Below are 13,288 nucleotides of genomic sequence, written 5' to 3'. Positions count from 1 at the left end.
CTGGTGGAATTCAAACTGGGCACTGGTGAGCAGGTCAATTCCTGATAGCACTATCAATGACATTTTCCATCACTTGGCTGATGATTGAGAGTAGTCTGATGGGGCGGCAACTGGCTGGATTGGATTTGTCCTGCTTTTTTGTGGACAGGACATACCTGGGCAATTTTCCACATTGCAAGGTAGATGCCAGTGTTATAGCTGTACTGGAACAGCTTGGCTAGGGGCGCTGCTAGTTCTGGAACACAAGTCTTCAGTACTACAGCTGGGATGTTGTCAGGCCCCCTAGCCTTTGATGTATCTAGTGCCTTCGGCCATTTCTTGATATCATGTGGAGTGAATTGAATTGGCTGGAGACTGGCATCTGCGATGCTGGGGACCTCAGGAGGAGGCAGAAATTGATCATCCACTCGGCACTTCTGGCTGAAAATGGCTGCAAATGCTTCAGCTTTGTCTTTTGCATTGTTGTGCTGGGTTTCCACATCATTGAATATGTGAATTTTCGTGGCGTCTCCTCCTCCTGTTAGCTGTTTAATTGTTCACCACCATTCACGGACGGATGTGGTAGGACTGCAAAGTTGAATTCCAGAGGTGAAGTGAGAGTGAGTGCCCTTAACATTAAGGCATCATTTGACTGTCGTCCAGAAGCCCCAGTAACACTGAAGTCAATGGGAATTGGTGTCATATTGAACTAGTAATCCAAAGGCCCAGACTAATGCTAGCCGAAGACGGCTGCAAACATTTCAGCCTTGTCTTTCGCATTCATGTATTGGGCACCACTTCATAGCTGGGGATGTTCTTGGATCATCCTCCTCTTCCGGTTAGTTTAACTGTCCACCATCATTCACAACCGGATGTGGCAGGACTGCAGAGCTTTGATATGATCCGTTGGCTGTGGGATCGCTTAGCTCTGACTACAGCAAGCTGCTTCCGCTGTTTAGCATGCACATAATCCCGTGCTGTAGCTTCATCGGGTTGGTACCTCATGTTTAGGTATGCCCAGCGCTGCTTTATCAAGGAAAAAGCGTGGATATTAGCTGATGATTGCACAGTGTTCAGTTCCATTTGCAACTCCTCAGATGATGACGCAGTCTGTGCCCACATGCAGCAAGACCTGGACAACAACATTAAGGCTTTGGCAGATAAGGGGCAAGTAACATCTGTGCGATGAAAGTGGCAGGGATTAACCATCTCCAACAAGAGAGAGTCTAAGCACCTCCCCATGACATTCAACAGCATTACCATCACTGAATTCCCCCACCATCGACATCCTGGAGGTCACCCACCATTGACCATAAATTTAACTGGAGCAGCCACAGGAATACAATGCTTGCAGGAGAAGAGGCTGGGCAATCTGCAGCGAGTAACCTCCTGACCCTCAAAGCATTTCCACCACCTACAAGATAGAAGTCAGGAATGTGATGGAATACTTTCTGCTTTCCTGGATGAATGCAGTTTGAACACTCAAGAAGCTGAACACCATCCAAGACAAAGCAGTCTGCTTGATTGGTACCCCATTCACCATGTTAAACAATCACTCCTTTGACCATTGGTGCACTTTGGCTGCAGTACCATCGACAAGTTGCACTGCAGTAACTCGCCAAGGCTTCTTTGATAGCACTTTCCAAATCCTGACTTTTACTGCCCGTCAGGGTAGCAGACACAAGTGAACACCAACATCTCCAGGTCACACACTAATCTGACTCGGAAATATATCAGCATCCCTTCAACATCACTGGGTCAAAGTTCTGGAGCAGCACTGTGGGTGTAGCGACACCATATTAACTGCAACAGTTTGCCACCACCTTCTCAAGGGCAATTAGGGATGGGCAATAAGTGTTGGCATTTCCAGAAATGCCCACATTCCGTGAATGAATCTAGGCTGCATTCTACTCTTATTCATACCTGATAGACTACAGAGGAACTACGCACTGATCTGCGACAGGATGCTTGCAATTGAGAAGTAGAATGCTCAAGTGTGTTGGCCCAGTGAGTTCCTGTTCAGTTAAGGCTAGTTTGAAGACTCTAGGATGTCCAGTCATATTTGCAGGCTCTAAACTTGGATGAGACAGCTTGGATGCAATTTCATGTAGAAATTTATTTTAGGTTTGTCTAAGCCTCAATGAACTGTATTGGGATGTTCAAACTAGCAAAGCACACTCGATTTAAGTTCAATGAAAATTAAAGAGGACACAATTGAAATGGAGAGCCACAAACATCTTCAGTATCACCATCATTGCTGGTGCAAACCAATCCTGTTGCCAAGATTAGTCATAGAGTTATACAGCACAGAAACAGGCCCTTCAGCCTATCGTGTCTGTGCCGGCCACCAGCACCGAACTATTCTAATCCCATATTCCTGCATTGGCCCATAGCCTTGTATGCTATGGCTTTTCAAGTGCTCATCTAAATACTTCTCAAATGTTGTGAGGGTTCCTGCCTCCACCACCTCTTTAGGCAGTGCGTTCCAGATTCCAACCACCCGCTGGGTGAAATTTTTTTCCCTCAAATCCCCCCTAAACATCCTACCCCGAATCTATGACCCCTAGTTATTGACCCCTCCGCTAAGAGAAAAGGTTTCTTCCCATCTACCCTATCAATGCCCCTCATAATTTTGTATACCTCAAACATGTCCCCTCTCAACCTTCTCTGTTCCAAGGAAAACAACCCTAGCCTTTTCAGTCTCTCTTCATAGCTGAAATGCTCCAGCCCAGGCAACATCCTGGTGAATCTCCTCTGCACCCTCTCCAGTGCAATCACATCCTTCCTATAGTGTGCATTCAAGTGCATCTATGTTCGTGGAACCCATATCTGAAGAATCCAAGGTACCTGTAATCAGTTTATGCATATTTTTAAAGCTAGGGTTGAATTTAACTTATGTAGCAGCCGCTGAACATAGAAGCTGCCTTGATATTCAACTTACCTACCACCTTGAAATTCTTTTAAACTTGTTGCCTGCAGAAAACATGCCAAATATACATTTGGCAAGGTCCTCAACATAAAGAAGGATGCCATCCATAAATTTGTTGCTCGTGGCACCAATCAATAGAACAATGAAAAATTTAAACTATCCATTTTTCTTCTATTACATGGGAAGTAAAACAAATCCTTGCTGATTCTCAGCACTAAGGAGTAAATACTGATTATCCCAGGCAGATTAAGAAATTTCCAGTTAATGTTCCTGGTCAAAAGTAGGTAAATAAAGTCTTCTGCAGAATTCTGTGTGGTGTCCATACTTTGAATATCACAACAAATAACGATCGTCTGTACAAAAAAGATACTTAGGCAGTAGAAAGCATTCAAGGAATAGGAACAAAGGTTACTCCAGATTTTAAACAATTGAGTGACTATGTAAGGCAAGGGCTGAGAGTAAAAGTGCAACGAAAATATTTTAATTGAAAAAATTGGTAAGAAAGGCTGGCAAAAAACTTTAAAAAAAGTAATTCATACCATCACAGAAATTTATGGAGCTTTCTCCACTTTCCAGCTCTTGGTCCGTGGTCTTGTAGGTTATGACACTTCAAGTGCACATCCAAGCACTTTTAAAATGCAATGAGAGTTTCTGCCTCTTTCACCCTTATAGGCAGCGAGTTCCACACCCTCACCACCCTTTGGGTGAAAAAAATTCTCAACTCTCCTCTAATTCTATTACCAATTACTTTAAATCTATGCTCCCTGGTTATTGACCCCTCTGCTCAGGGAAATAGCTTCATCCTATTCACTCTATCTAGGCCCCTCATAATTTTATACACCTCAATTAAATCTCTGTTCCAAAGCAAATAACCTAGCCTCTCCAAACTTTCCACATAGCTAGGATTCTCCAGTTCTGGCGACATCCTCATAAATCATCTCTACCCTCTCTAGTGCAATTGCATTCTTCCTGTAATGTGGCCAGAACTGTACACTGTATTCTAGCTGTGGCCCAAGTAGTTTTATTGTACAGTTCTAGCATAATCTCCCTTTCTTATATTCCATCTCAGCAAATAAAGGAGTGTATCCCATATGCCTTCTTAATCATCTTATTACCTGCCCAACTACCTCCAGGGATCTATGGACATGCACTCAAAGACTCCTAGGAGAACCAATAAAACTAATGTAGGAAGATACAGTGTGGGTCCTGAAACTTAGATGACAAACTGAGTGAGATGGTTAAATGTTATGATAAATAATTTGTAGTGTTGATAATTCTAATAAAAATTGGAATGGGGAAGAATTGCTCTGACTGTTGTGTGTCGAGACATAACAAATTCATCCAAAAGAACAGTTGTACTTTTGCCACTCAGACTACAGCAATTCTTTCCCTCTGGTGTACAACTTAGTCACTTTCCTGAACAATGCATCTCCTCCCTTTTTAAGGTCATCTGTTTTGTTTCTCATCACACTCCTCTTCTATCGATTTATTATTGTCCTTTATATTTGTGGTTGATTTCTTTTTGGAGTGTCAAATTTAGTGTTTTTCCAGATAAGAAACATGAAGTAACAAAAAAAGTTAAAATAGCAATCCTTTATGGGATGAAGCACAGACAGCAAATATAAGCAGTTATCTAAAGTCCAATTTTTAGCATTTTTCTAGGCTGTGATCAATCTCATGGTGGAACTATAGAGTATTATCTAAATGTTATGGGTCAGCGATGTGGAAATTATCTTAACCAGCCTATGGGGATTACCAAAAAATGAAAAGCTATTTGGCCCAACAAGTCTCTCTGATCAGCCTCATTAAATGACGGTAAAAGATCGAGTGGTAGAATGGCCTACTCCTGTTCCTATTCTTGATGCTAACTAGTAAGTGTGAAACAAATACTTCCTTCATTAATAAATGCAACTCAATATTTTAACCCAGGATGGCAATACAGAAGTTCTTTTCTTTTTAATAGCTGCTGACAACCTTAAGAAAAATAATCCTCCTCTCTCCAGTAAACACCTGTCTGCCATGCAAAATTCCTTCAATAGATTTCATACAAAATTGATTTTTTCGCTGAGCATGGAAATTAATTTTGTAGATACAAATCTACATTGCATTTGACTCTTACCAAGTCTAACTGAATAAGGCTTCGTGTTGCCAATGGGTGTAAAAAAATCAAAATCTGTTTATTGGCATAAGCTGTAATTTCTGCACCTTTAACATGTTTCACCATTTAATGAGGTTATGACTAATCAGAGAGGTTTGTTGGGTCAAATAGCCTTTTGTCTCTATGTTATCATATCTTGGTAACAAAATCCATATTGTGATCCCCATAGTATGGCAAGAATCATTTCTATATCGCTGACCCGTGACATTTAGATAATACTCTTCATTACCATGAGATTGATCGCAGCCCAGAGAAATTCTAAAAATTGGACTTCAGGTAACTGCTTATATTTGCTGTCTGTGCTTTGTTTTCTCCTGATCTGTAGAATGTTACTGCAATGTTTTTAAAAATTATTTCAACTCCTGATCTGGGGTCATTGTAAAATGCCTGTTTTCAGCCAAATTATAGCAGTCTGTATTACAATTTTAATTCCTACATAAATGTGTCTTTTGGGATCAGTAATCAATTAGTAATCAAGTATGGAAAAGTGTGTTCAATTTAATATTTACAATTTTATCATATCCACCACAAAGATCTACCAACAAAGGGACTCACTTTTAATGTCAGGTGAAGAATCCCCTTTTGAGTCTCCAGATTGTTGAGAAGGTTCTTCTATGATTCTTTCCTCTGAGGACTCAATTATCCTCTCTGGATCAGCAAAATATTTCAGATGCTCATGAGTTACTAAATCCTTCTGACTGCTGTAACAATGGTCTTCTAGGAAGAACAGGGAATGACACACATTTCATATTATACTGGATTTGCAAAACTTGTACAACAACATTTGTGCAAAGGATTAAAGAACAGTAAATAGCTTAACACAATTAAAAAAGCCATGATTTTACTTTGAGAGGCTTCATTTTCATTTATAAGAACAGAAAATGCTGGAAATACTCAGTCGGTTAGGCAGCGTCGATGGAGAGAAAGAGAGTTTACATTTCAGGTTGATGACTTTCATTTTCATTTTTCCAGCCACGTTTAAATGCGTCATTTAAGTATTAGCATTGAGAGAGAAAATCTGAGTAATGACCATTACCACTGGTCACATGCATGCAAGCTAAGATTTCCTCTGGTCATTATTTGTTGTGAAATCATAAATCATTAATTGTTAAATTGAGACTGAATTTTCTACAAATAGTCCAGTTATGCCAACAAGTTAGATGCAATTATGTGTAAAGTCTTTGTACCTATATTTTGTTTTTCAAATGGTTGAAAGAGCAGCTATTTCTATTTGGACCAGACAGCAGTAGTTTCCTGTACCACTGACTAATACCCCATTCCATATACATCATTTCCTGTGCCTCTCACAAAGAATAGCTTTTGCATCCTCTCCTAATCATCTACTCCTTCAAACCCTAGTTAAAATGCAGCAGACACAGGTACAAAATGGCAAGCCTACATGAACACATATGTCCCGTGACGTAGCACATAGGGAGTCAAAACCAAATACAATCTTCAGGCTAAGCAGGTTAGGGAACAGGAGATCATTTGACCAAGGCACTCAGACGTAATTAATTCCCCATTTTAAAAAAAGTTTTTATTTAATATACTTTTTCATATTATGATTTATAAATAGTCGTTTGGTAGTACAGAACTTGAGTATTGATGAAAATAGAGATATTTTGTCGAAGCTTTTCATCAGGACAATTCGCAAGAATACCAATGTAAGGAAAGCAACAAATTTATTCTGTACGAGAAGAGAGTGCTGATTGGTTGGCAAGTGGACTTTGATTGATAGAGGCGTTGCCATGAAGAATGCATCAGTTTATGATGACTGACAGTTAACTGCCAAGCTTTGTTTGAAATTTAAACCATGCAGCTTGACTGATTGGTCCAGGCACTGACCTGAGGAATGAACCAGCGAATGGCTGTCACTTATTTTGTTTAGCTGAAACAGGCGCAAAGCGTGTACATGTTCTTTCTGCCGCAAAGAACAGGGCCCTATGCATTAATCTATGTAGCTTCCAGTGTGCACAAATGTGCCACACTGCGAGCCCAACTGACCATCTTAAATTGGTTGTCAACGTAATTCTTTGCACACGGAGGATTATTTAGCAAATGTTGTCTAATCGCAGAATCGCATCTAATGTTGGACACTGTGTTTTGAGTTTTGCAAGCATGGGCTGGTTGGGTATGGCCCATTGCCAACAGCAGAAGGGACAAGTTGTTTGATACGATCCGCAGTCTTTGGGACATGCGGCCTAAATACCTAGCATCACACTGGCACTGAAATTCATATATCACATTACTCATTTGTGTGAAAGACAAAGTCTTTTTGGCTTGACAGCGCATCCTGTTAGTGGTGAACATCATACGTGTTGCTACTGCATAGTAGCAGCGTGAAACAGCTAGCTTCACCTGTTGCTCAAATTTTTGGGATACATTACCCTTCCAGGGTAATCTGAGGTAGACTGAGCACTTTTCAGGCTGGAAAAGACAGCTTTAGGCCTGTTCATAAGTTTGCCACTCATAAGCCATTTGTTCACCATGCAAGCTTGATGCTGAAATAGGGCGAATCAAAGGCATCCTGCGTGACAACAGCTACCCTGATCATATCATTTCTTGAATATCACGCAAACTTATGAATGGGCCTAAGCCCGTCATTAAAACACAGGACCCTGCTCGTTACAGACACAAAGAACATGTACACACATTGTGCCTGTTTCAGCTAAACAAAATAAGTGACAGCCATTCACAGGTTCATTCCTCAGGGAATGCTTTGACCAGAGTCAAGCTGCATGGTTTAAATTTCAAAGCTTGGCAGTTAACTGTCAGTCACCAAAAACTGGTGCATTCTCCGCGGCAACCCCTCTACCAGAGTCCACTTACCAACCAATCAGCACTCTTTTCTCATACAGAATAAATTTGTTGCTTCCCTTACATTGGTATTCTTGCGAATTGTCCTGATGAGTGCAAGACAAAAAGCTTCAACAAAAGGTCTCTATCATTTATAGTTAATTAGCAAAACCTATAGTAATTTGCAAAGTACAGAAGTACAGTTGGTTGGAGCCCTAGAGGTTTCTCTCCAGTATAAGCTTAAGAGCTACAGTGCCGGCTGATAGGGATGTAATTACAACATGACAGGCAGTTTCCATTATAACTATGGGAAGAGGAATTTATAATGCAGTACACACAGATACAAGATTTTTAACACTCATTTTTTAAATTAAAAAACTAAAAGTTACTGACATGATCCTGATGCAGATTTGCCCTTCCCTGTCTGGAATTTTAACTCCCTGGGCCATTCATTATAGTAGTAAAAATAAGTTAGTTAGCATGTGAGCCACCAGACGCTCAAGTGCCTGGAAGTCCTATTGGAGATAAAAGTGGCAAAGACCGCTGAAACATTGGTGCAGAGCAAAGGAATCAAATAGTACAGTAGTTGGTCAAGTTGTCAACCACAAAGAGATTTTGCACAAAGAGATAAGAGTTTTGAATAACAATGGTGTCTGATCAAAGAGTGGCTACAACACCCTGGAAACGCTGCAAGGTCTTCGGCATTGTTTGTGCAGATTCAATGCACTTTACTCAACTGGCAGTCCTCAGAATGCAACAAGTAGCACACAATGTCATTACAATTACAGACAATGTCCCAGACACTGCCATCGCCATCCCCGGGTATGTCCTGTTCCAATGGCAGGACAGACCCAGCAGAGATGGCAGCACAGTGGGATACAGTTGGGAGGGAGTTGCCCTGGGAGTCCTCAACATTGACTCCGGACCCCAGGAAGTCTCATGGCATCAGGTCAAACATGGGCAAGGAAACCTTCTGATTACCACCCCACCCCCACCTCAGCTGATGAATCAGTACTCGATGTTGACCACCACTTGGAGGAAGCACTGAGGGTGGCAAGGGCACAGAATGTACTTTGGGTGGGGGACTTCAATGTCCATCACCAAGAGTGGCTCTCACCACCACTAACCGAGCTGGCCAAGTCCTTAAGGACATAGCTGTTAGACTGGGTCTGCAGCAGGTGGTGAGGGAATCAACAAGAGGGAAAAACATACTTGATCTCATCCTCACCAATCTATCTGCTGCAGATGCATCTGTCCATGACAGTATTAGTAGGAGTGATTACCTTGTTGTTGAGACGAAGTCCCGCCTTCACATTGCGGATACCCTCCATTGTGTTGTGTGGCACTACCAACTTGCTAAATGGGATAGATTTCGAACAGATCTAGCTGTGCAAAACTGGGCATCTATGAGGCGCTGTGGGCCATCAGCAGCAGCAGAACTGTACTCAACCACAATCTGTAACCTCATGGTCCGGCATATCCCCCACTCTACCATTACCATCAAGCCAGGAGATCAACCCTGGTTCAATGAAGAGTGCAGGAGGGCATGCCAGGAGCTGCACCAGGCATACCTCAAAATGAGCTGTCAACCTGGTGAAGCTACAACCCAGGACTACTTGCGTGCCAAACAGCGTAAGCAGCATGCGATAGACAGCGCTAAGCGATCCCACAATCAATACATCACATTGAAGCCCTGCAGTCCTGCCTCATCCAGCTGTGAATGGTGGTGGACAATTAAATGATTAACTGGAGGAGGTGGCTCCACTAACATCCCCATCCTCAATGATGGGGGAGCCCAGCACATTAGTGCAAAAGATAAGGCTGAAGCATCTGCAACAATCTTCAGCCAGAAGTGCCGAGTGGATGATCCATCTCGGCCTCCTCCTGAAGTCACGAACATCACAGATGCCAGTCTTCAGTCAATTTGATTCACTCCACGTGATATCAAGAAACGCCTGAAGGCGCTGGATACTGCAAAGGCTATGGCTATGGGCCCTGACAATATTCCGGCAATGGTACTGAAGACCTGTGCTCCAGAACTTGCTGCACCCCTAGCCAAGCTGTTCCAGGACAGCTACAACACTAGCACCTACCCGGCAATGTGGAAAATTGCCCAGGTATGTCCTGTACACAAAAAGCAGTACAAGTCCAACACGACCAATTATCGCCCCATAAGTCTACTCTCAATCAGTAGTAAAGTGATGGAAGGTATCGTCGACGGTGCTATCAAGTGGCACTTGCATAACAATAACCTGCTCACTGATCTCAGTTTGGGTCCCGCCAGGACCACTCAGCTCCTGACCTCATTTCAGCCTTGGTTCAAACATGGACAAAAGAGATGAACTCAAGAGGTGAGGTGAGAGGGACTGCCCTTGACCAAGTATGGCATCACGGAGCCCTAGCAAAACTGGAGTCAGTGGGAATTGGGGGAAAACTCCACTGGTTGGAGTCATATCTAGCACAAAGGAAAATGGTTGTGGTTGTTGGAGGACAATCATCGCAGCTCCAGAACATCACTGCAGGAGTTCCTCAGGGTAGTGTCCTAGGCCCAATCATCTTCAGCTGCTTCATCAATGACCTTCCTTCAATCATAAGGTCAGAAGTGAGGATGTTCCCTGATGATTGCACAATGTTCAGTACCATTCGCGACTCCTCAGATACTGAAGCAGTCAGTGTTGAAATGCAGCAAGACCTGGACAATATCCAGGCTTCGGCTGATAAGTGGCAAGTAACATTCGTGCCACTCAAGTGCCAAGCAATGACTATCTCCAACAAGAGAGAATCTAACCATCTCCCCTTGACATTCAATGGCATTACCATTGCTGAATCCCCCACTAACATCATTCTGGAGGTTACCATTGACCAGAAACTGAACTGGAGTAGCCATATAAATATCCTGGCTACAAGAGCAGGTCAGAGGCTAGGAGTCCTGCGGCGAGTAACTCACCTCCTGACTCACCAAAGCCTGTCCACTATCGACAAGGCACAAGTCAGGAGTGTAATGGAATACTCTCCACTTGCCTGGATGGGTGCAGCTCCAGCAACACTCAAGAAGCTCAACAGCATCCAGGACAAAGCAGCCCGCGTGATTGGCACCCCATCCACAAACATTCACTCCCTCCACCACCGACGCACAGTTGCAGCAGTGTGTACCATCCACAAGATGCACTGCAGCAAAGTGCCAAGGCTCCTTAGATAGCACCTTCCAAACCCACGACCTCTACCACCTAGAAGGACAAGGGCTGCAAATGCATGGGAACAGCACCACCTGCAAGTGCCCCTCCAACCCACTCACCATCCTGACTTGGAACTATATCGCCGATCCTTCACTGTCGCTGGAGCAAAATCCTGGAACTCCCTTCCTAACAGCACTGTGGGTGTACCTACCCCACATGGACTGCAGCAGCTCAAGAAGGCAGCTCACCACCACCTTCTCAAGGGCAATTAGGGATGAGCAATAAACGCTGGCCTAGCCAGCGACGCCCACATCACATGGATGAATTTTTAAAAATGCAGGCTGGAAAAACATTTATAATGGAGAAGGTGCAGAAAAAATTTACCAGAATGATACCAGAACTGAGATATTGTATCTATAAGAAAAGATGGAGCAGGCTGGGGCTCTTTTTCTCGAAGAGAAGATTAAGGGATGACCTAATAGAGCTCTTTAAAATTATGAAAAGGCTTGAGAGAGAAGATTTTCCACATGTGGATGAGACCAGAACTAGGGGCTGTAAAAAATAATCACTAATAAATCCAATGGGGAATTCAGGAGAAATGTCTTTACTCAGACAGTGGCTAAAATGCAGAACTAGCAACAAGCAGTTGTGGAAAATAGCATAAATGTCTTTAAGGGGAAGCTATATGAGCACAGAGGGAGAAATCTATAGAAGGATATGTTCATGGCATTTGATGAAGGGTGGGAGGAGGCGCATGCAGAGCATAATCACCGACATGGACGTGTTGGGTTGAATGGCCTGTTTCTGTGCTTCAAATACTAATACTTTGTACTGAGTATGCACTGCAGTTGGTGGGCAAATAGTGGTCATTCACATTAAAAGCATTGTACCTCAAGTATCTGATACCCTCACCTCATCTCCTCCAGCACCAGCACTTTCATTACGATATAGAATACAGTGCATGCTGTTTCCAAGGGAAATAGTTAGGAACATGCTGACCCTCAAATCGACAGATGGTTAGCCTCTTACAAATTTCCAACTTGAAGGGGCCAGTGATAACCTTACAGGCATGTTGCCTTAAGATTGGTAGGAAACACATGGCAATAGTGTCCCAATGAAGACCACATCCATTCTATAAGTTGCACAGCAAAACTAGCATTACTAAAGGCAAGAAGGGGAAATTTTCATTAGGAAATTATTCATCAAAATCTCACAAGTGATGATGTTATAACAACTTAAGAATGGCATAATTACCCACTGAGGTGATCATCTGTAAAGCTTTATCCACAACAACCACTCTCAGGTTCTTCTGCATCATACCGATTCCTGAACCCTGCACCTCATTTATCTTCTGCATGGTTCTGCTTCTCTTGACTGAGATAAAGTTGACAGCACACCTTTACTATCTTAGATATGTATTCTGCGGCGTGTTTAAAACTGCCAACCCCTGCACACCCTCTTCCCCCCGCGCTCCCACCCGATGGAATGATCCAGCCAACAGAATTGTTATTTCAAGACTCCAAAATACTGCTCAAGTAGCTCTCTGGTTTTGGTACGGGTACTAAGATCGTGTTCATCAGTCCTTCTGGTTGTCACAGTGACATGTTTAATCAGCCAGGACCAAATAACCAGAATCCCTCAGAAGCCATCCATCTAGCCTATAATCTTTGACAACAGATTCTGAATGTTTCCTCATTTGATGCAAGAACTAACTTCCACAATACCTCATAATGTGTGAAACACCAAGTTGAGATCACAAATTTACAGCACATTAATTAATATCATTTTGATTTTTATAGGGCATGATTGAGCTGAAGACCACCAACTGGGCACATTTGCAATTGATGACAACCTTAACATTTGGAAACGATCAAAGAAGTCTTGTTCCCGAGTTTCTCGTGTTGTGACTTCGCTACAATGTCGGATATTACCCTGGCAGAGTCACATATTTTGGATCCACAGTTCATTCTGGTCATCTTAAGAGGGGGAGGGGTATAGCCACACATCATGGTTTGTCTTTCCAGCTACGGTGCCTCAAGACTGAACAACTCTAAGCATTTTTCTGGGTAACTGCAGGTTTTGAAGCATTGCAGATAACTTTCGTTATGACCCGGTGAGAAAGGGGTCTAGGGTTCCCTCTCAGCCTTCATCTGGTCTTACCGTAACAGGGTTTAATATTAAAACACACCGTGCTTTTAGCTCCCCCTTGGTGAACGCTTGTTCACTGTTTTCCAATTATAAGGCAAAGAA

At 42.8% G+C, this 13,288-nt stretch overlaps 1 protein-coding gene across 2 annotated transcripts in view; it reads right to left on the bottom strand.

Annotated features, from left to right (window-relative positions):
- Positions 1-13,288, bottom strand: part of ttc17 (tetratricopeptide repeat domain 17) — a 153,289-nt gene that overhangs the window by 35,095 nt on the left and 104,906 nt on the right. For both annotated transcript variants that reach the window (XM_068046450.1, XM_068046449.1), the window contains exon 17: positions 5,622-5,783. In XM_068046450.1, the coding sequence (XP_067902551.1) occupies positions 5,622-5,783 (162 nt within the window). The remainder of the gene's footprint in view (positions 1-5,621; positions 5,784-13,288) is intronic.

This window comes from Heterodontus francisci, chromosome 14 (genome assembly GCF_036365525.1).
Source record: "Heterodontus francisci isolate sHetFra1 chromosome 14, sHetFra1.hap1, whole genome shotgun sequence".
Classification (NCBI taxonomy): Eukaryota; Metazoa; Chordata; class Chondrichthyes; order Heterodontiformes; family Heterodontidae; genus Heterodontus; species Heterodontus francisci.
The sequence above is the reverse complement of the archived record's forward strand: the minus strand, read 5'-3'. Positions and strand labels throughout refer to the sequence as shown.